Here is a 21,439-nt window from a genome sequence, read left to right on the forward strand (position 1 = left end):
GAAAGGGAGGATTTGGAGGTTGTTTTTATTTGGGAGAGGTATATTTGGGGGCCAGTTTTATTTGGGAAAGGGGCATTTGAATGTTGATTTTCTTTGGGAAAGGGGAATTTTGAGACCAATTTTATTTGGGAAAGGAAGGATTTGGATGTTGGTTTTCTTTGGGAAAGAGGGCATTCGGAGCCTGGTCTTATTTGGGAAAAGGGTGATTTGGAGCCTGGTTTTGTTTGGGAAAGGAAGGATTTGGAGGCTGGAGCTGCCCCTGGATCATCCTTCCCAAGCCTTGATCCAGCCTCAGGTTCATCAATCCTGAGCTTTCTCCAGGGAAATCTGGCATAAGCTGCCAACCACAAATGGTTTTATCCAAGAAAACCTGAAGTTTTCCGGGGAAAAATCCTGGAGGAGGCAAAGAGAAAGCGATTGGTGCCGGTGGCATCAGATGGAGCAGCTGGGAATATTTTTCCTTGGATTTCCCATCCTGTTCCTGCTCCCTGAACAAGGAGCTGCCCTTCCCTAATGCTCCATTCCCAGGTTTATGAACAGGGAAGGGATGGGTGCAAATCCGGCTGTTGGAATGTGGTGTGTGCATAGGAACATCTCCATGGAATCCGAGATGGATTTTCCTATAATTATTTATGGATGGACCTCTAAATGCTGGACAGGCAGGGAATAGAACCCCAAACCTGCCCCAGATCCAAAATCCCAGCTTGGAATTGGTTTCACCTCCCTCCTTTTTTTAGGGAGGAATTTTTTTTTTTTTTGTGCTGGCTCCGCTGTCTCCACCAGGTTTTTCCTTCCCTTTTCCACTGGGTAATATTGGATTAACCCACTTTCCCGGGAGCTGGATTTGCATAATCCCCCCTGCGAGCAGGGATGCGGGAGCGGCTGCTGCTCCGGAGCAAACGATGCTCCGAGAAACCTCGGAGGCAAAGGGAAAGGCAGAAATATCCCAGATTTGATTTTCATCCCCACAAATCCCCCCTTTCTTCCAGGGGTTTTTACCTCTCCTTCCCTCTTGCTCCCTTCCCAGGATGTCTCCCATCTTTGGGAAGTTGTGTTTTTCATGGAGCATCTCAGGATTTGCCCAATTCCTTCCTGATTTTAAGGGGTTTTTCCCTGTTTTTCTTCCCATCTTGCCTCACTCCTGGACTTCTGCAGCTTCCCAAAGCTCCAGTGGCAGCTCCAGGGTGTTGGAGGTGATGGATGGACCCGGGAGAGCCGGGGTGGAGCCTCTGGAGCTGTGGGTTCCGTTTATTCCTCCCGTAAATCACGGGAATGTGGCTCCGGAGCACTGGATTGGGGTCACGCCCAGCTCCTCGTCCCCATGATTTATTGGACAGGGAGCAGAGGGAGCTCCTGGACTCTGAGAGATCTGAGCTGCTCCAGGGGCGGGAAGGGGCAGGGAAAAGGGAGAGGGAGGAGGAAAAGTCCATGGCAGCGCTTTGGTGGGGAGTGGGGTTGGGGATAACCCCTGGGATGGATCCCGTGGGATGGATCCATAACCCCTGGGATGGATCCCGTGGGATGGATACATAACCCCTGTAACGGATCCATAACCCACGGGATGGATCCATAACCTGTGGGATGGATCTGTAACTCCTGGGATGGATCCATAACTCATGGGATGGATCCATAACCCCTGGGATGGCTCCGTAACTCCTGGGATGGATTTGTAACCCCTGGGATGGATCTGTAACCCCTGGGATGAATCCATAACCCATAGGCTGGATCCTGCAGGATAGATCCATAACCCACGGGATGGATCCATAACCCCTGGAATGTATCCATAACCTGTGGGATGGACCCATAACCCACAGGGTACATCCATAACCCCTGGGACAGATCCATAACCAATGGGATACATCCATAACCTGTGTGATGGATCCATAACCCCTGGGATGGATCCTTAACCCGTGGTATGGATCCATGACCCCTGGGATGGATCTATAACCCCTGGGATGGATCCCTAACCCACAGGATGGATCTATAACCCCTGGGATGGATCTATAATCCATGGGACAGATCCATAACCCTTGGGATGGATCCATAACCTGTAGGATGGATCCATAACCCCTAGGATGACACCATAACCCCTGGGATAGATCCATAACCCACATGGTACATCTATAACCCATGGGATGGGTCCATAACCTATGGGATGAATCCATAACCCATGGGATGGATCTGTAACCCTTGGGATAGATCCATAACCCATGGGATAGATCCATAACCCACAGGATACATCCATAACACCTGGGATGGATCCATAACCCACAGGATACATCTATAAACCCTGGAATGGATCCATAACCCCTGGGATAGATCCATAACCCATATGGTACATCTATAACCCCTGGGATAGATCCACAACCCATGGGATGGATCCACAACCCATGGGATAGATCCATAACCCATGGGGTAGATCCATAACCCATGGGGTAGATCCATAACCCACAGGATGCATCCATACCCCTGGGATAGATCCATAACACACAGGATACATCTATAAACCCTGGAATGGATCCACAACCCCTGGGATAGATCCATAACCCACATGGTACATCTATAACCCCTGGGATAGATCCACAACCCATGGGATGGATCCACAACCCATGGGATAGATCCATAACACACAGGATACATCTATAACCCCTGGGATAGATCCACAACCCATGGGATGGATCCACAACCCCTGGGATAGATCCATAACCCATGGGGTAGATCCATAACCCACAGGATACATCCATAACCCCTGGGATAGATCCATAACCCACAGGATACATCTATAACCCCTGGGATGGATCCATAACTCCTGGGTGGGTGATCCCACTGGGATTGGTGCACTCCAAGGCTGAGGAGCCTCACCCCATGGGTGAAACCCCACAGAGAAACCCCAGTACCCGCAATTCCAGCAATTCCCCTGGATACCCCAGGGATGAGGGACAGACAGGGACAACCCTTTCCTCCCGCTGGGAAACCCCTCAGCTGCTGGAACGCCGCTGATTTCAGCATTCCTGGGACTAGCAAAGGGAATTTTTCCCAGAGTAAACAGGAACACATCCTGCAGGCAGAGGCGTTAATTAACATCCAACAATCCCAACACCTCCACAAGGTGTGATGTTCCTGGGAACAGGTGCGAACACAGATCTACACCTGGAGAGCTCCCGAAAAAGCCTTGGCAGGAGATGGGGGTGGCAGAATCCGCTCGGAATGAGGATGGGATCACCCGGAGCTGTTCCTCGGCTCCCAGTGCCGGCGTCTCCGGGGTTGTGCCACATCCCGGATTGGTGTGGTTGGCTCCAACAAGTCACAAATGGGAAACAAAATCACAACTTGGAACTGGGAAAATTACTTCTTTTGCCAGTGGAGCTCAGGAAAAATGACAGGGAAGCAGGAGAGGGAGGGGAAATCCTTGGAGGCTCCAATCCAGCTCTGCGCAGCAGGAAGGGAAGCAGAGCTGGATAGGGCTGGGCTTGGAAAGTGGGAATTTGGGAATTGCAAATGGGGTTTGGTGGATCTGGGGTGTCAGAGCAGGGCCAGGCACCGTTCCCCGGTGCTGCGTGGGATTCCTGGGATGTCCAGGAAGGGTGGGAATGGAGGGGAGCCCACAGAGCTCTGCCTCCATTAATTAGAGTTTGGTGCTCATGGTAATTAGTGGGAATGGAATGAACTGGAGCTGGGATTGCTGGGAGCAGGGCCCTGGCATTGCTCCTGGTAGTATCCCTGGAGTATGGGAATTGTTCTGTGTAGTATCCCTGGAGTATGGGAAAAACCTAAATCCAGAGCTTTCCCATTGGTTGTGGTTCCCAGGGAATGGGTGAGGGAGGCAGGAAAAAAAACCTAAACCAGGAGTTTTCCAGGATAACAAGTTTTTCCTGTTTGCTTCTCCAGGGAATGGGCAGGAAAATCCTAAATCTGGAGTTTTCCAGGATAGACTTTTCCCAGTTGATTCTCCAGAGAAGGAGAAGGAAAAAGTGAAACCAGGAATTTTCCAGGACATAGACTTTCTTCCAGTTAATTCTCCAAGGAATGGGCAGGAAAATCCTAAATCTGGAGTTTTCCAGGATAAAGCATTTTCCCAGTTGATTCTCCAGGATATGGGGAGGAAAAATCCTAAATCCAGAGTTTTCCAGGATAACAAATTCTTCCCATTGTTGTGATTCTCCCAGGAATGGCCAGGAAAAAACCCTAAATCTGGGGTTTTCCAGGATAACGAGTTTTTCCCAGTTGGTTTTCCAGGGAATGGCCAGGAAAATCCTAAATCCAGACTTTTCCAGGATAACCACTCCTTCCTGGTGGCTCTGACGTGGACACTGCACCCCCTCCCTCTTCCCCCCCAAACACCGGGAGTGCTGCAGCCGCTCCAGGGAATTTTCCCTCTTTCCAGAGCCATTTCCATTTGCTTGGAGAAAGGGAATCCATCGATCCGTCCTCGGGACATGGAACCTGGATTAGATCCCAATTCCAGGCCTTTCATCCCACATCCATCACTTCCCGATGATTTTGGGTCCTCTGGGCATCCTGACGGGAGGCTCCGGAGATTTTAATGGATTTTAGGAACAGCAAATGTTCATTTTAATGGATTTTGGGATTTTTCCGGGTCACTGTGGAGGGGAGGGCAGCAGGCGGGAGTTTTGTTGGGAATGGGATTTTTCCTGGGATTTATGAATAATGCAGGAAGCAGTGCCCGGAATGTGCTCCTGTGCCCCTTTTCCCCAAAATTCCTGGATGTGGAGACATCCATTGGGATGGGAACCATGGGATGCTACCCGATTATCCTCCTTTTTTGATTCCCAGCAGGAAGCGTTGGGCTGCAAAATGCTATGGAGTTTCTCTTCCCAAAAAATTCCCCTGGGCCTGGATAAAAGGCTGGAATTAGGGCTGATCCCTGGAGAGAGAGAATTCCTGGCGGGCCTTTTCCTGAAATTCCCTCAGGATTAGAAGCAGCTCTCCCAATCCTCAGGGAATGCCAGGATTCCCAGAGGGTGATTCCAGCTCCCCTTGGATGGGGCAGGATTTGGGCCCACATCTGTCCAGATGTGCTGGGAAAACCCCAGGGCTGCAAATTCCCAATCCATGGGCGCCGCCTCCACCATTCCCAGTGTTTCCCACCCTAAAAGAATCCCTAAAATCCCTTTGGATTTGGATCCCTTCTCCATCCCAGAGCGGCTCCCAGGTTTCTCCTCAAACCCAAAGAAAAGTCAGGAAAAATCCTTGGAAACTTCCCTGGAAAATTCCCAAGGCTGGAAATTTATAACTCCTGTCATTTTTTTTCCCGCTTTTCTTTATCCCACATCCGTGCCAGGGCAGAATTTCTTTCCCATAAAAGTCTCAGCCTGGGATAATAAACTGGAAGAGTTTTTTTAGTGACGGATTTTTTTTCCTCCTTTTCTGCCACTTTTTGCCATAAAAAAAGAGGGAAAAGAGGAAATGGGGAATAACGGCGTAATTTTGGCCAAGCGTTGGGTGGGGAAGTTTGGCCAAGTTTGGGGTTTTGTCCTTGGGAAATGTTGGATTTGAGGATTAAATCCCAAAATCTCCTTCTGTTTTTCCCGGTTTATTTTAAAAAATGGGAATTTTCACTCTCTGCTGAAAGCTGGTTTAGCCCCAAAATTCCCATTTTCCTCCATATTTTCCCACTAAAACTCCTCAAAAGCAGGGAAGATAAATCCAGAGGTGTTGGGAGGCACAGGGAATAGAGTCCTAAAAAAAACAATTTTTCATTTAAAAATGACAATTCCCAGCTGGAAAATGGAGTAACGGGATGGAAAACATGGATTTTGATTTCATCTCAGCAGGGGCATCATAAATCCATAAATTCCAAGATGAAAGACACTGGGATTCTATGGGTAAATATGGAAATAATGATATAATAAAAACAAAAATTAAAATGAAAACAAAACAAAAAATAAAAATAAAATTCTAATGTAAGTATTTAAATGCGCCATATAAATATTAAAATTAATGCATTTACAGCAATTAATACAGATTAAAATACAAATACATTTATTCAAATCTAAATAAGTACCAAAATATAAAAAATTATATGGAAATGCAAATAAATCCATTAAAATCTAAATAAACACATTCAAATTTAAACAAATCCATTCAAATAGAAATCAATTTATTCAAATTCTCGGCATGAAAACCCTTTGAAATATTCCAAAAAAAGGGCCCAAAATTCCCAGATTTGGGATGCTGGGGTTGTTTCCCTGCAGGTCACTGATGGTGGCACCATCAAGCAGAAGATCTTCACCTTCGATGCCATGTTTTCCACCAACTTTTCCCAGATGGAAAACTACCGGAAGCGGGAAGACCTCGTTTACCAATCCACCGTGCGGTGAGTCCTTTCTCCCTATTCACGCAAAATTTTAGGAATTTTTTTTCCCCTATTTTTGGCCCTGTTGAAAAGATTCCAGCAGAACCCGCGCCCCATCCAAGCGTTGTTCCCGTTTTCCTGATGATTCTCAGGGAAAAGGTGGGGAAATGGGGACTTTTAGAGGTGGGAGTGGGCAGAGAAATCCAAAGCTTGGGAAAATTGGGGAAAACAGATCCATGTTTATTTATAAAACAGGCACGGGAGCGTCTCCTTGCTTTTATTCCAAGTGGGAATCACTTCCAGAATTCCAGGTTTATTCCTGATTCCACACCCGCTCCATTCCTGCTGCTCTAAAACCAACTCTGGGGCTTGGAATAAAGGTCAGGAGAGGCTTCATCCAAGGGGAAAAAAATGGGATTAAATTTCCCTTCCTCCCAGTTTCTTTCCGGCCTCGTTTCCTCGGGAAATGAGAATTTCCTGATCGGATTTTCCCAGCTCGTTTTTCCCGGCATGGGGGGTAAGAAAAACCGGGATTTCCTCCGGTCACGGGAGGTTTTCCCACCTGGAAATATCCGGAGTGGCCTGGGAAGGGCTGGGCCTGGCTCATCCCGTGGGATGAGTTGGTGGGAAGTGGGAAATCCTTCCCGACCCTTCGGAATCAATTTGGGAATTTTTGGGTGTTTTTTGCTGTTTTTCCCTGCTACGTTTGGAGTTGGTTTTAATCCTTAAGGAAAGGAGCGGCTGCGTGGGAATGGATGTGGATTCAGAGTGGGAAAAGGGGGCTGGGGAGGGAATATTATGGGATGGATCAGGAGGATACTCAGGCCTTGCTCAGGAGAGGCTCGGGAGAAGTTTGGGATGCTCAGGGGGGTCAGGGGGTGCTCAGGGATTGCTCCGGGAATGCTCCAGGAATGCTCTGGAGATGCTCAGGGTGCCGGGGAACCACTCAGAGGATACTCAGGGGTCACTCAGAGGACACTCCAAGGTTACTCAGAGGATACTCCAGGAAGTTCGGAATGCTCACATGGGAGTTCAGGTAGGTCAGGAGGTACTCCAAGGTTACTCAGAGGATACTCCAGGGATGTTCAGGAGAAGCTCGGGAGGATGCTCACGCAGAGCAGGAGTTACTACAGAGTTACTCAGAGGATACTCAGGAGAGTCAGGGGATGCTCAGGACACTTGAGTTACTCAGAGGATACTCCAGGGATGTTCAGGTAGGTCAGGAGGTACTGCAGGTTACTCAGAGGAGTCAGATGATGCTCGGGATACTCAAGGGTTACTCAGAGGATGCTCAGGGGATGTTCTGGAGATGCTCCAGGGATCCTCAAAGGATGCTCTGGGAATGCTCTGGAGTTGTTCCATCCCTGCTTTGGTTTCCCTGGATCCATGGAGCTGCTCCTCGGGCGTTGAACACATTCCTGATTCCTGTGTGGAGAAGGTTTTGGCAGCTCCAGGCAGGAATTTCACATCCCTGACTCGGGAGCTGCAAATCCAGCCGCAAATCCAGCGCTTCCCTTGGGATTTGGCCATCGCTTGCCTCCAGGTGGGAAAATCAGGGAATTAAACGGGATTAAAACATTCCCTGTGCCTACAGAAGGAATTAATGAGATAAGGACATAAACATTCCTGGTGTGTGGAATGAGGGATCAGGAGCATCCCTGGAGCACAAGCAAGGATCAAACATTCCATGGAATGAGGGGCTGGGAGAATCCTGGAACAGGAACAAGGATCAAATATTCCATGGAATGAGGGATCAGGAGAATCCTGGAGCAGGAACAAGGATTAAAACATTCCATGGAATGCGGGATCAGGAGAATCCCTGCAGCAGAAACAAGGATCAAATATTCCATGGAATGAGGGATTGGGAGAATCCCTGCAGCAGAAACAAGGATTAAAACATTCAATGGAATGAGGGATCAGGAGAATCCCTGCAGCAGAAACAAGGATCAAATATTCCATGGAATGAGGGATTGGGAGAATCCTGGAGCAGGAACAAGGATCGAACATTCCATGGAATGGAGGATTGGGAGAATCCTGGAGCAGGAACAAGGATCAAACATTCCCTGTGCATGGAAGGAGGGATCAGGAGAATCCCTGGAGTAGGAACAAGGATCAGACATTCCCTGTGGAGGGAGTGAAGGATCAGGAGCATCCCTGGAGCAGAAACAAGGATCAAACCTTCCCTATTCATGGAGTGGGGGATCAGAAGCAAAGCATCCCTGGAGAAGGAGAACAAGGAATCACCCATTCCCTGTGCATGAAATATTTCCCAGACCCGACAAGGAAAATCTCCCACTTTTCCTGGTTCCAGTTCCCTGTTTTCCTCCTTTTCTCCACGTGATGTAGAACGAATGGAATTTGGGAGCAGAAAATTCCCCCGCCCCAGTGCCAGGCACTTGAAAGCCTCGGGAATGTCCGGGAAATTGGGCATGGAACTGGGAGATGTCGGCAGGAAAAGGGTTTTCATGGCATGGCCTCTTTTTTCCAAGGAAAACATGAACCAGCCTGAGGAGATCATTCCCAGAGCCTGATTTCCCAGTCACTGGAATTTTTTGGGAAGGTCCCGCTGGATTTTGGGCTCTCCCAGAGAAGTGGGGCAAATCCGGGAAAGGTTTGGGGTTGGAGGAAGCATTTCCTAATCCAGGTTTTTGCTCCTGTTCGTTTTCCCTTTCTTTTTCCATCTATTTATTCTCTCTCTCTTTGGGAATCTTTGCCGTGGTTCAGGCACAGCTGGAGCCATCCCAAGGAGCTTTATCCCAGGAGGAGCCGTCCTTATCGGTGTTATCCCAGTCCTTATCAGCATTATCCCCGTCCTTATCAGCGTTTTCCCGGGCAGAATTGTCCCGGGAGAATCCGGCCACATCTGCATTTTCCTGGTTTCTTATCAGCGTTTTCCCAGGTGGAATCATCCTTATCAGCTTTTTCTCGGGTGGAGCCAGCTTTATCAGCGTTTTCCCGCTCCTTATCAGGATTATCCCAGGAGGAACCATCCCAGAGAACGTTATCCCGGGAGAAGGCGGCCACATCTGCGTTTTCCCAGTTCCTTATCAGCCTTTTCCCGCTCCTTATCAGCATTTTCCCGAGTGGAGCCAGCCTTATCAGCCTTTTTTTACTCCTTATCAGTGTTTTCCCGGCCTTATCAGCACAGCCCAGGGGCTCCAGTGCTGCCTCTTTCCAACCTGGCTCTGTGCCATGAAGAGCAAAGCTGGGAGAGATCCAATCCCTCCAATCCCGGGCTTTTTTTCCCTTTTCCTTAATTAAAATCCCACCCTCGTTAGGAATTCCCAAATCCCTTTTTCCCTGTATTTCCAACTCCAGGACACGCCAGGGAGCGTTTGCCTTTCCAGGGCTGGTTGTTCCCTATCTCCCATCCTTGGGAATTCCAAACTGAGCCTGCCAGGCCCCAAAATCCGCGTGCAAATCCAAAGGAATCCTTCCAAAAGGGCTGGAGCGGGATCGGAGCCGCTCCGAAGTGCTGCTGATGGAGATTCCCGATCCGTGCGTGAATAATCGGAGCCTGGAACAGATGGTGGAGGCTCGGTTGGAAGCGTTGTATCCATGGAAAGGAGGGAATGTTCACTTCCTGGTGGATCCTTGGAGTGGGAAGGCGGCCAGGGGCTGGGAGAAGGGAAAAGCGGAGCTGGAATCCCCCTGGAAGGGAAAATTCCCCTGAGCGGGATTTTTAACCGGGATGGTCCATGAGGGAATCGCTCCCGTCCACATGGGATGGGTGAGGTGGGATGAGGTTGGCAGAGAGGAGGGATGGATCTCCTGGAAGAGGGAATGCTGCCGGCTGGAGAGGTGGGATGGATCTCCTAGAAGAGGGAATGCTGCCAGGTAGAAGGTGGGATGGATATCTGGAAGAGGGAATGCTGCCAGGTAGAAGGTGGGATGGATCTCCTGGAAGAGGGAATGCTGCCAGCCAGAGAGCAGGGATGGATCTCCTGGAAGAGGGAATGCTGCCAGCCGGAATGGAGGATGGATCTCCTGGAAGAGGGAATGCTGCCAGCTGGAGAGGTGGGATGGATCTCTGGAAGAGGGAATGCTGCTGGCTGGAGAGGTGGGATGGATCTCCTGGAAGAGGGAATGCTGCCAGGTAGAAGGTGGGATGGATCTCCTGGAAGAGGGAATGCTGCCAGTAGGAGAGGTGGGATGGATCTCCTGGAAGAGGGAATGCTGCCGGCTGGAGAGGAGGGATGGATCTCCTGGAAGAGGGAATGCTGTCGGCTGGAATGGAGGATGGATCTCCTGGAAGAGGGAATGCTGCCGGCTGGAGAGGAGGGATGGATCTCCTGGAAGAAGGAATGCTGCCAGCAAGGAGGTGGGATGGTGCTGGGATGCTCTTCTCCATCACAGAGGGATGGCTGTGCCAGCTGCAAAAGTGGAATGTTGCTGGAAAAGCAGGATTAGGCTTCTGGATGGTGGGGTGGGATAATGGTCCTGACTGGAAATGCAGGATACTTCCGGCGGGAGAAATGGGATAATGACAGCTGGAAATGTGGGATGTTTCCAGCTGGAGAGGTGGGATGATGCTTCTGACTGGAAAAGCAGGATGCTTCTAGGCAGTGAAGTGGGATGATGCCAGCTGGAAAGGTGGGATGCTTCCAACCATTGAGGTGGGATAATGGTCCTGACTGGAAATGTGGGATGTCTCCAGCTGGAGAAGTGGGATGATGCTTCCGGCCAGTGAGGTGGGATGATGCTCCTGACTGGAAAAGCAGGATGCTTCCAGGCAGTGAGGTGGGATGATGCCAGCTGGAGAGGCGGGATGCCACCATCCAGTGAGGTGGGATAATGCTTCCAACTGGAAAGGTGGAATGTTTCCAGCCACAGAGGTGGGATGATGGTCCTGACTGAAAAGGCGGGATTGTTTCCTGCTGGAGAGGTGGGATAGCACTTCTGACTGGAAATGTGGGATGTTTCCAGCTGGAGAAGTGGGATGATGCTTCTGACTGCAAAGGCGGGATGCTTCCAGGCAGTGAGGGGGGTGGGATGATGCCAGCTGGAGAGGTGGGATAACGCTTCCGACCGGAAAGGCTGGATGTTCCCAGGCGGTGAGGTGGGATGATGCCAACTGGAAATGTGGGATGCTTCCTGCTGGAAAGGCGAGATGCTGCCATCCAGTGAGGTGGGATAATGCTTCCCTTTGGAAAAGTGGGATGTTTCCAGCCATTGAGGTGGGATAATGGTCCTGACTGCAAAGGCGGGATTGTTTCCTGCTGGAGAGGTGGGATAGCGCTTCTGACTGGAAATGTGGGATGTCTCCAGCTGGAGAAGTGGGATGATGCTTACAGCCAGTGAGGTGGGATGATGCTTCTGACTGCAAAGGCGGGATGCTTCCAGGCAGTGAGGTGGGTGGGATGATGCCAGCTGGAGAGGTGGGATAACGCTTCCGACCGGAAAGGCTGGATGTTCCCAGGTGGTGAGGTGGGATGATGCCAACTGGAAAGGTGGGATGCTTCCTGCTGGAGAGGCAGGATGTTGCCATCCACTGAGGTGGGATAACATTTCCAATCAGAAAGGTGGGATGCTTCCATGCGGTGAGGTGGGATAACGCTGCCAAACTGGGATGTTTCCAGATGGAGAAGTTGGGATGATGCTTCCGGCCAGTGAGGTAGGAAGTCACAGGCCAGCAAGGAGGGATGGGACCAGCTGGAGAGGTGGGATGATGCTGCCTGGAAATGTGGGATGGGACCAACTGGAGAGGCGGGATGGGATATTGTCCGGAAAGGCAGGATGGTCCCAGCTGGAGAGGCGGGATGGGATATTGTCCGGAAAGGCAGGATGGTCCCAGCTGGAGAGGCGGGATGGTGCTGCCATCTGGGAAGGAGGGATGGTGCCAACTGGCGCTGTGAGGTGGGATGGGATAGCTGGAAAGGTGGGATGGTGCCGGCTGGTGAGGCGGGATGCTGCTGCTGAATGGAAAAGTGGGATGCTGCCATAGAGAAAAGTGGGATTCTGAGGACCAGAAAAGTGGGATTCTGAGGATTAACAAGGTGGGATGCTGAGGATGCTGAAAAAGGTGGGATTTTGAGGAGCAGAAAGGAAGGATGGTGAAGATAAGAAAGGTGGCACAGTGAGGACCAGAAAAGCGGGATTCTGGGGATCAGAACTGTGGGATGCTGAGGAGCAGAAAGGGGGGGATGGGGAGGACTAGAAAAATGGGATGCTGAGGATCAACCAGGTGGGATGGTGAGGACCACAAAGGTGGGATGGGGAGGATTAGAAAGGTGGGGTTTTGGGGATCAGAAAAGTGGGATACTGGGGAGCAGAATATTGGGATTCTGAGGAGGAGAAAGGTGGGATGGTGAGGATTAGAAAGGTGGGATTCTGGGGGTCAGAACTGTGGGATGTTGAGGGTCAGAAAAGTGGGATACAGAGGAGCAGAAAGGTGGGATTCTGGGGAGCAGAAAGGTGGGATACTGAGGACCACAAAGGTGGGATGGTGAGGATTAGAAAGGTGGGATTCTGGGGATCAGAACAGTGGGACGTAGAGGATCAGAAAAGTGGGATACAAAGGAGCAGAAAGGTGGGATGCTGCCCATCGACCAAGTGACCCCTGTGCAGCCTCCCAAGCATTCCCAGCTCCAGCAGCACGGATCCTTTGGCACAACTCCCCCTCTCCTGTTTTTCCCAAGCTTATCTAGAGCCTCCGGATAAAAAGGCAGATGGATGAGCGCTCCGGGTTCACCGGGAATTTGGGATTTGCTGTGCTGGGGTGGCCTGGCAGGGCTGGTGTCAAGGTTTCCCATTGGCATCCACGGGCAGGCGATGCCTGTGGCCATGGATTTGTGCTCCATCCACGTCTCCTTCCAATAACGCAATTCCTTCCCCTTGGAGGAGCTGTCAGTGCCGGGGAACTCCGGCTGCTAAAGCATTCCCGAGCTCCTCCCGCAGCCTTTGGAGTTATTAAGAGTTTATTGATCCCTGTCCAACGCCGCGCTATCCGGGTGCTGATCGATGAATCCCACGGGAAAACACGGTGGGGATGGAGCGGTGAGCGCTGTCCCTCCTCCGCAGCCTTCCCGAGGTCCGGATCTCGGACAACGGTCCCTACGAGTGCCACGTGGGGATCTACGACCGAGCCACACGGGAGAAGGTGGTCCTGGCCTCCGGGAATGTGTTCCTGAATGTGATGGGTGAGCGCCGGGATCGGGATCGAGGGAAAACCACTGTGGGGTCTCAGGGTGTGGGAACAGCAAGGATTGGGATGGTTCTGCCGTCCTTGGGGGTAGGAATGGGAGTGGGGATGGGGATGGGGACAAGGATGGAGATGGGATGGGGACGGGATGGGATGGGGATGGATGGGGATGAGGATGGGGACAAGGGCAGGGATCGAGACAAGGACAGGGATGGGGATGAGGATGGGGACAAGGATGCTGATGGGATGAGATGGGATGGATGGGATGGGGACGGGGATGGATGGGATGGGGACAAGGACAAGGATGGGGATGGGATGGGGATGGATGGGATGGGGATGGGGACAAGGACAGGGATGGGGACAAGGACAGGGATGGGGACGGGGACGAGGATGGGGATGGAATGGGGATGGCTATAGGGACAAGGACAGGGTGAGAAAAATGACAGGGACATGGAAAAGGGCAGGGATGGGGACAAGGACAGGGATGGGGATGGATGGGATGGGGATGGGGACAAGGACAGGGATGGGGATGGAATGGGGATGGCTATAGGGACAAGGACAGGGTGGGAACAATGACAGGGACATGGAAAAGGGCAGGGATGGGGACAAGGACAGGGATGGGGACAATGACACGGACAAGGACTGGGATAGGGAATGGGATAGGGACAAGGACAGGGATGGGGGTGAGGGTGAGGATGGTGTGGGGAGAGGGATGAGGATGCCCATGAGGATGGGAATGGATATGAAGATGGGGATGGGACATGGATAGGGATAGGGATTAGGACAGGGAATGAATGGAGGATGGGGACGGGGATGGGAGCAAAGATGGGCATGGGAATGGGAACAAGGATGAGGATGAAGATGGGGATGATGTTGGGGAGGAAGATGGGATGGGGGTTGTTGAGGACTCCATGCTGACCTCCTGGCTCTGCCCCTGCAGCTCCCCCAACGTCCATCTCGGTGCTGGCCGCAGACACCCCGGCGCCCTTCAGCCGCTACCAGGCGCAGAACTTCACCCTGGTGTGCGTGGTGTCCGGCGGGAAGCCCGCGCCCCTGGTGAGCTCCTGGCGGGATCATCCCTCCCGTTGGCACATGGGATAACCCAACAGCTCCTCTGTAAATCCACCAGATCCTTGCACTCTTCCATCAGGAAAACCCCGCTCCCCAAATCCCATCTTTCCACGGAGACCGTGAGATTTGGGAGTGGGGAGAGGACCAAACCTTCAGGATTCAGGAGCAGGGAACCAACCAGACCTTTGGGATTTGGGAGCAGGGAACTAAGCTAATCTTTGGGATTAGGGAGAGAATGAACCAAACTTTTGGGATTTGGGAGAGAATGAACAAAACCTTCGGGATCTGGGAGAGAATGAACCAAACCTTTGGGATCTGGGAGTGGGGAGAGAATTGTGAGAGAATGAACCAAACTTTTGGGATTTGGGAGCGGGAAAAGCACCGCAGGTTCCATCCGAAGGGATGCCGAGGACGCCCCCGCCGCACTCCTTGTCCCCTTTGTCCCCTCCAGGTGTACTTCAAGCGGGACGGGGAGCCCATCGAGGCCACCCCGCTGCCGGAGCCGCCGCCGGCGCCAGCAGCTGGGCCCCCCGGAGCCTCCTGCACCGCGACCTGGACGACACCAAGGTGCCGAAATCCCTGGCGGCCGACGGCGAGCTGGGAGTGGGGAACCCCTTTCCCACGGCGGATCCGCCGCGGGGGCTGGCGGCCGAGCGGGATGCGGTGACGGAAAGCATTCCCGAGACGGTTGTGAGCCGGGAATTCCCGCGCTGGGTGCACATGGCCGAGCCCATCTATTACTTCCGGCACACGCACGCGCCCGTCAGCGACGGCACCGTCGAGGCCCGGGCCACGCTCACGTGGACCCTGAACCCCCAAATCGACAATGAGGCCCTCTTCAGCTGCGAGGTCAAGCACCCGGCGCTCTCCATGCCCATGCAGTCAGAGGTCACGCTAGGTAAGCCAATGGATTTGGGGCTTTTCCTGGGTTTTAGGCAGTTTTGTCCATTTTGCGGGATTTTTTTTTCTTTTTATTTTTTTGGCTTTTCTCTTTTCATTTTTTGGCCTTTCCCTCACATTTTTTGGCCTTTCCCTTCCATTTTTTGCCTTTTCCACCCGTTTTTGGTATTTCAATTTTTTTTCACTATTTTTGGCCTGTTTTCCTTTTTTTTTTCTTGCTTTTTCCTTTTAGTTTCTTTACTTTCCTCTCAATTTTTGGTTTTTTAAATTTTTTTTTTTTCTTTTTTCTCAATTTTTTTCTTCTTTTTTTTAATTTTTGACTTCTTTTGTTTCTTCTTTTTTATTCATTTTTGGCTCCTTTTTTTTTTCACTATTTGGTTTCTTTTTTTTTTTTTTTTTTTGGCTCTTTCCCCCCATTTTTCTGTATTTTTCCACAGGACTTTGTTTTTTGTTTTAATTCCACATTTTTCTTCCCTCGCACCCATTTTCTCTCCCCTTTTGTCCTTTTCCTTTTCTTCTGAGGGCTTTTAGGCACGCGTGGGGATCCCACGGGGCTGCAGTGGCATAGAGGTGGTGACGCCAAGGCTCCACGAAAGTTGAGATGAGAGGAGGGAATCCAGGATGCCCATCAGGCAGGAGAAGGGAATTTCCAGGTTTATGACACCCCCATCCATGAGCAGTGTTTAGGGTGAGGTTTGCTGGGATAAAAAAGGATTTTTGGGGAATCTGTGTCAGGACGAGCAGGAAGAGGGTGTTGGAGCTGCGGATGGAGCTGTCACCTCCATCCCAATCCCAGGAGATCCAAGGACATCCCGTGGCCCTTATTGGCCGCCACAAAGCTCATCCCAGGGGGAATTGCCAGAGAGGGAATTCCCGAGCTGGCTCCTGCCCATGGAGCTGTGACAGGTTGATGGGATTGAAGCCAGGGAATTTGGCTCCCCACATCCCCAGGTTCCTGGAAGAGCAGAAGCTCCTGGGATCCATGGGTCGGTCCATCACCACCTCTCACCCTGCCTGAGGCTCCCCTCCACTCTCCTGGCTCCTGCTGGAAGAGGCTGAGCTCTCCACAGGGTTTTCCAGCCTCAGGACACTCCTCTGGAAAGGCTCTCCCAGCCTCCAGCCAGGTGGAGCAGCCTGGGCTTTGCTCCAGGCCAAGTGGAGCACTTGGCTCCTCATCGTCTCCTGGAGAGCTTCTCCTTGGCTTCCTGACATCTCTGCATTAAATCTCTTCCCCAGCATCCAAAATGTACGGAAATCCTGAATTTTCCCACTTCCTGGAGCTCTTTGGGTTTAGATCCAAGGTCAAGACCTCATGGCTTTGCTGCTCTTGCCCAGGAGGTCCAAGACTGGATTGGCAAAGCTCAGACCACATTGTCCCCAGTCCCCAAATCCAGCACTCTCCTCGTCCCCGGGGGTGTCCCTGCGGCTCCTTGGGTGCCCACCCACTCCTGATTTTTGGGAACAATCCCAGCAGATCCCCTTAACCCTTTCCCTACATCCACAGTATAAACACACACTATGGGTATAAATAAAATATAGATTCCCAAAAAAAAGAGAAGATATTCCCAATAAAAGCTGCATTAAACCCAACACCAACCCAAAAGCTGTCTTTTGGTCCTGGTCGGGGCGTGGTGGGATCACCTTCAGCGCATCCTGCCTGGTCCTGGCTCCAGAGGGCCACATCCCACATGGAAAGAGCAGTCCATGGTCTCGGGGTGTCCAGGCAGAGCATCCCAGGGCAGGGATGGCCATTCCAAGGGCTTCCAGTGTCCTCCACCACAGCTCTCTGGTGGCTCTTTGTCCCTCTGTGTCCTGCTGGGGTCACATCCAGGTCCATTTTGTCCCATCCATGACAAAGCTTGGATGGACAAAGGCGACACATCCAAAGCGCAACCTCGCTCCTGCCCCATTTCCCCTTCTCCTTCCATGAAAGTCCAGGGAGTTCCTGGGATGTCCCATCCCACCTCTGGCCCAGCAGGGACATCCACACAGCCCCAGGTGGAAGCAGGAGCAGATCCTCTGTGTCACAGACATTTCTTTCATGAAAAATCTTCTTTCAGGATTTTTCCTGCTGGAGCTGAGAAGTTCAGCAACAAGACATAAACAATAGATTATCTGCAACAGGTCTGTCTGGATTGGCCCAACTTGCATGTTTATAATCAATAGCCAATCCAGAACTGAGATCTCTCGGACACAGTTATCATTCTTTGCTTTTCTTAGCTTAAGTTAGCAGCTTCTAAAACTCTCCTTTCTTTTTCTTTTTTAGTGTAGTATAGTATATGTATATATCATAACATAATAAATCAAGACTTCTGAAATACAGAGTCAAAGATCTCATCTCTTCCTTCACCCAAACACCCTTGTGACCACCGTCACACCTGGGTGGTGTCCCTCCATGCCGGTGAAGGAGCATCCCTATTTTGGCATGGGAAAAGGGATTCCCATTTTTTTCCATGCTGTGCTTGGGATTTTGTGCCAGCCAGGCTTTGGGGTTGTCTCCTGTGCTAACGGCACCTGGGTGAGACTCACCAAGGCCACATTTTTTGGGAATGCTCCTCTGAGGTGTCCATCTCCCTGGCTTCAAACCAACCTCATCCTTCTTGGCCTTTTTTTCCGAGCGGAGAAGGGTTTGGTTGGGAAACAACTCCTTGCCATCAATCCATCCCACCCCAGCCATCCATCAGCCTCACACTTCTCCCGCTCTCCCGCCCGGGGGGTCCTTCCCTCCCTGTCCATCCGTCATTCCGTGTCACTCAGCTCGGCCGTCCAATCACGGAGCTGTAACCCCCCCGGGCTGCCACCCCTCACCGGGATCATCCATCAAAGCCTCGTTAACCCGTCCAAGGGCAGCCCCAGCACCGGGAATGTGGCACGGCGCTGACAGCTCCTCCTGTCCCCTTCCCGTGCAGTTGCTCCCAAGGGTCCCAAGATCACGATGACCCCGACGAGGGCGCGCGTGGGGGACACCGTGCGGATCCTGGTGCAGGGCTTCCAGGTCAGCATTCCCACGGCCACGGAGCCCAACGGACAGCCTCGATCCAAGGAGGTGGATGTGGGCTTGGCTTGGTGGCCTTGGTGGCATCACGGTGCCTACATTGGGATGGGTTGGCCAAAGTTGTGGCTGTTCCACCCTGGAAGTGTCCAGGGACAGCGTGGGTGGGGCTTGGAGCAATGTGGGACAGTGGAAGGTGTCCCTGCCGATGGGATGGGATGGGATGGGATGGGATGGGATGGGATGGGATGGGATAAGCTTAAAGGGATGAGGTCCCTTCTAACCCAAACTCAAACCTAAACACAGACTCAGACCCAGACCATATTCAATCCCAAATCCAAACCCAAACTCAAACCCAGACCCAAACTCAAACCCAGACTTAGACTCAGACCCAGACCCAAACCCAAACCTAGACCCAAACCCAAACTCAGACCCAAACCCAAACCTAGACCCAAACCCAAGCTCAGACCTAAACTCAAGCTCAGACCCAAAGTCAGACTCAAACCCAGACTCAGACCCAGACCCAAACTCAAACCCAACCCCAAACCCAGACCCAAACTCAAGCTCAGACACAAACCTAAACCCAACCCCAGCCCCAAGCCGGATGTGCTGATTTAATCTCCAGCTTTTCTCATCCCGCTCCCCTCTGCCCCCGCGCCTCTCCCTGCAGAACGAGGTGTTCCCGGAGCCGCTGTTCACGTGGACGCGCGTGGGGAGCCGGCTCCTGGACGGCAGCGCGGAGCACGACGGGAAGGAGCTGGTGCTGGAGCGGGTCCCGGCCGAGCTCAACGGCTCCATGTACCGCTGCACGGCCCAGAACCCGCTGGGCTCCACCGACACCCACACCCGCCTCATCGTCTTCGGTACGGCCCCACCGCGGCCCCACCGTGCCCTCCGTGGGTCCCCGCGCGGCTCCTCCCCCCTAAAATTGTGTCTCTGCTCTTTGTTTCCCATCAGAAAATCCGAATATTCCCAGAGGACCAGAAGACTCCAATGGTGAGCGGTGCTGGTGGCAGCGGGATTTCCATGGAGATGCTCGGGGAGGGAAGGGCTGTGCAGAGAGGGCCTGGCCTTGCCTGGGCCTGGGCTACCTCTCCTTGTCTCGCTCCAAGCCCTCATCTCTCCTTGCCTTGTCCCAAGCTCTTGCCAATCCTTCCCTGACTCATCCCAAGCCCTTGCTGATCTGTCCTTGCCTCATTCCAATCCCTTGCCCATCTCTACCTCACTCCAAGTCCTTTCCCCTCTCTCCTTACTTCATTCCAAGCCCTTTCTGATCTCCTAGCCTCATTCCAAGCCCTTGCCCATCTCTCCTTGCCTCATCACGTGCCCTTTCCCATCTCTCCCTGCCTCATTCCAAGCTCTTTCCCATCTCTCCTTGCCTCATCCCAAGCCCTTTCCCATCTCTCCTTGCCTCATTCCAAGCCCTTGCCCATCTCTCTTTGCCTCATTCCAAGCCCGTTCCCATCTCCCTGCCTCATCCCAAGCCCTTTCCCATCTCCCTGCCTCATCCCAAGCCCTTTCCCATCTCCCTGCCTCATCCCAAGCCCGTTCCCATCTCCCTGCCTCATCCCAAGCCCGTTCCCATCTCCCTGCCTCATCCCAAGCCCTTTCCCATCTCCTTGCCTCATCCCAAGCCCGTTCCCATCTCCCTGCCTCATCCCAAGCCCTTTCCCATCTCCTTGCCTCATCCCAAGGCCTTTCCCATCTCCTTGCCTCATTCCACATCCTTTCCCATCTCTCCTCATTCCCAGCCCTCTCCCATGTCCTCAGGAACATCCTCACACCAAAAGGGACCCCACAGACGCTCCCACCCCATCCCTCATCTCCACCCAACCCCAGGCCAAGTTCTGGGGGGGGATCCCCTCCTGACCAGTGGTGCCCCCATCCTGCTCTGAACCCCAGCGTTGGGATGCGGCTCCGTGAACTGCTGATCCCTTTTTCCTCCTCTCCAGGTTCACTTCCCGGCCACTGCGGCTTCAGATTCGTTTTGGCGCTCACCCTGACAGTGATCCTGGAGCTCACGTGAAGCTTCACCTCCTCCTCCTCCTCCTCTTCCTCCTCTGCGTCCAGCTCCTCCCAGCATTCCTGCCTCCAGCCATCGGGTCTCCCGCTCTTTTTTTTTCTATACTCTCGACCGTCTCGGTCTCTTTCCGTGTCTTGGCTTCCTCAGACGATCAAATTAAAGGGAAAAAGGAAAACCTCTTCTGGGAGAAGGTCGTAATTCATGTTTTACCTGTGCTGGGATTCCCTGCTCCATTTCGGGGTTCCCAGCACCATCTTGGGATTCCCAGTTGTGTGTCGGGGTTTCCAGTTCTGTCTCGGGATTCCCAGTTGCATCTCGGGGTTCCCAGCTCCATGTTGGGGTTCCCGGCTCCATCTTACAATTCCTGGTTGTGTGTCAGGGTTCCCAGCTGTGTCTCGGGGTTCCCAGCTCCATGGTGAGTTTCCCAGCACTATCTTAGGATTCCCAGTTCCATCTCAGGGTTCTCAGCTCCGTCTTGGTCTTCCCACCTCCGTCTCAAGGTTCCCAGCTCCATGTGGGAGTTCCCAGCATCATCTCAGTGTTCCCAGCTCCATCTCGGGGTTCCCAGCTCCGTCTCGGGGTTCCCAGCTCCGTCTCAATGTTCCCAGCTCCGTCTCAGGGTTCGCAGCATCATCTCGGGGTTCCCAGCTCCATCTCGGGGTTCCCAGCATCATCTTGGGGTTCCCAGCTCCATCTCGGGGTTCCCAGCACTATCTCGGGAAACCCAGCTCCATCTCAGGGTTCTCAGCTCCATCTTGGGCTTCCCAGCTCTGTCTCGAGGTTCCCAGCTCCATCTCAAGGTTCCCAGCATCATCTCGGGGTTCCCAACTCCATCTCGGGGTTCCCAGCTCAATGTCAAGGTTTCCAGCTTTGTCTTGTTGTTCCCAGCTCCATCTCGGGGTTCCCAGCGCCATCTCGGGGTTCCCAGGTCCATGTCAGGGTTCTCAGCTCCATGTAGGGGTTCCCAGCTCTATCTCGGGGTTCCCAGCTCCATCT

The 21,439-nt window shown here is 52.5% G+C and overlaps 1 protein-coding gene across 1 annotated transcript in view; it reads left to right on the forward strand.

The window, feature by feature from the left end:
* IGSF21 (immunoglobin superfamily member 21) overlaps positions 1–20,943 on the forward strand; it is a 44,226-nt gene extending 23,283 nt beyond the window's left edge. The window contains 9 exon segments of the mRNA XM_030964021.1: positions 6,216–6,337; positions 13,337–13,455; positions 14,398–14,513; positions 14,980–15,055; positions 15,058–15,426; positions 18,338–18,423; positions 19,091–19,283; positions 19,378–19,416; positions 20,373–20,943. Of these exon segments, the coding sequence (XP_030819881.1) occupies positions 6,216–6,337; positions 13,337–13,455; positions 14,398–14,513; positions 14,980–15,055; positions 15,058–15,426; positions 18,338–18,423; positions 19,091–19,283; positions 19,378–19,416; positions 20,373–20,446 (1,194 nt within the window). The 3' untranslated portion in view covers positions 20,447–20,943.
* Positions 20,944–21,439: the final 496 nt, after the last annotated feature.

Source organism: Camarhynchus parvulus, chromosome 21, assembly GCF_901933205.1.
Source record: "Camarhynchus parvulus chromosome 21, STF_HiC, whole genome shotgun sequence".
Classification (NCBI taxonomy): Eukaryota; Metazoa; Chordata; class Aves; order Passeriformes; family Thraupidae; genus Camarhynchus; species Camarhynchus parvulus.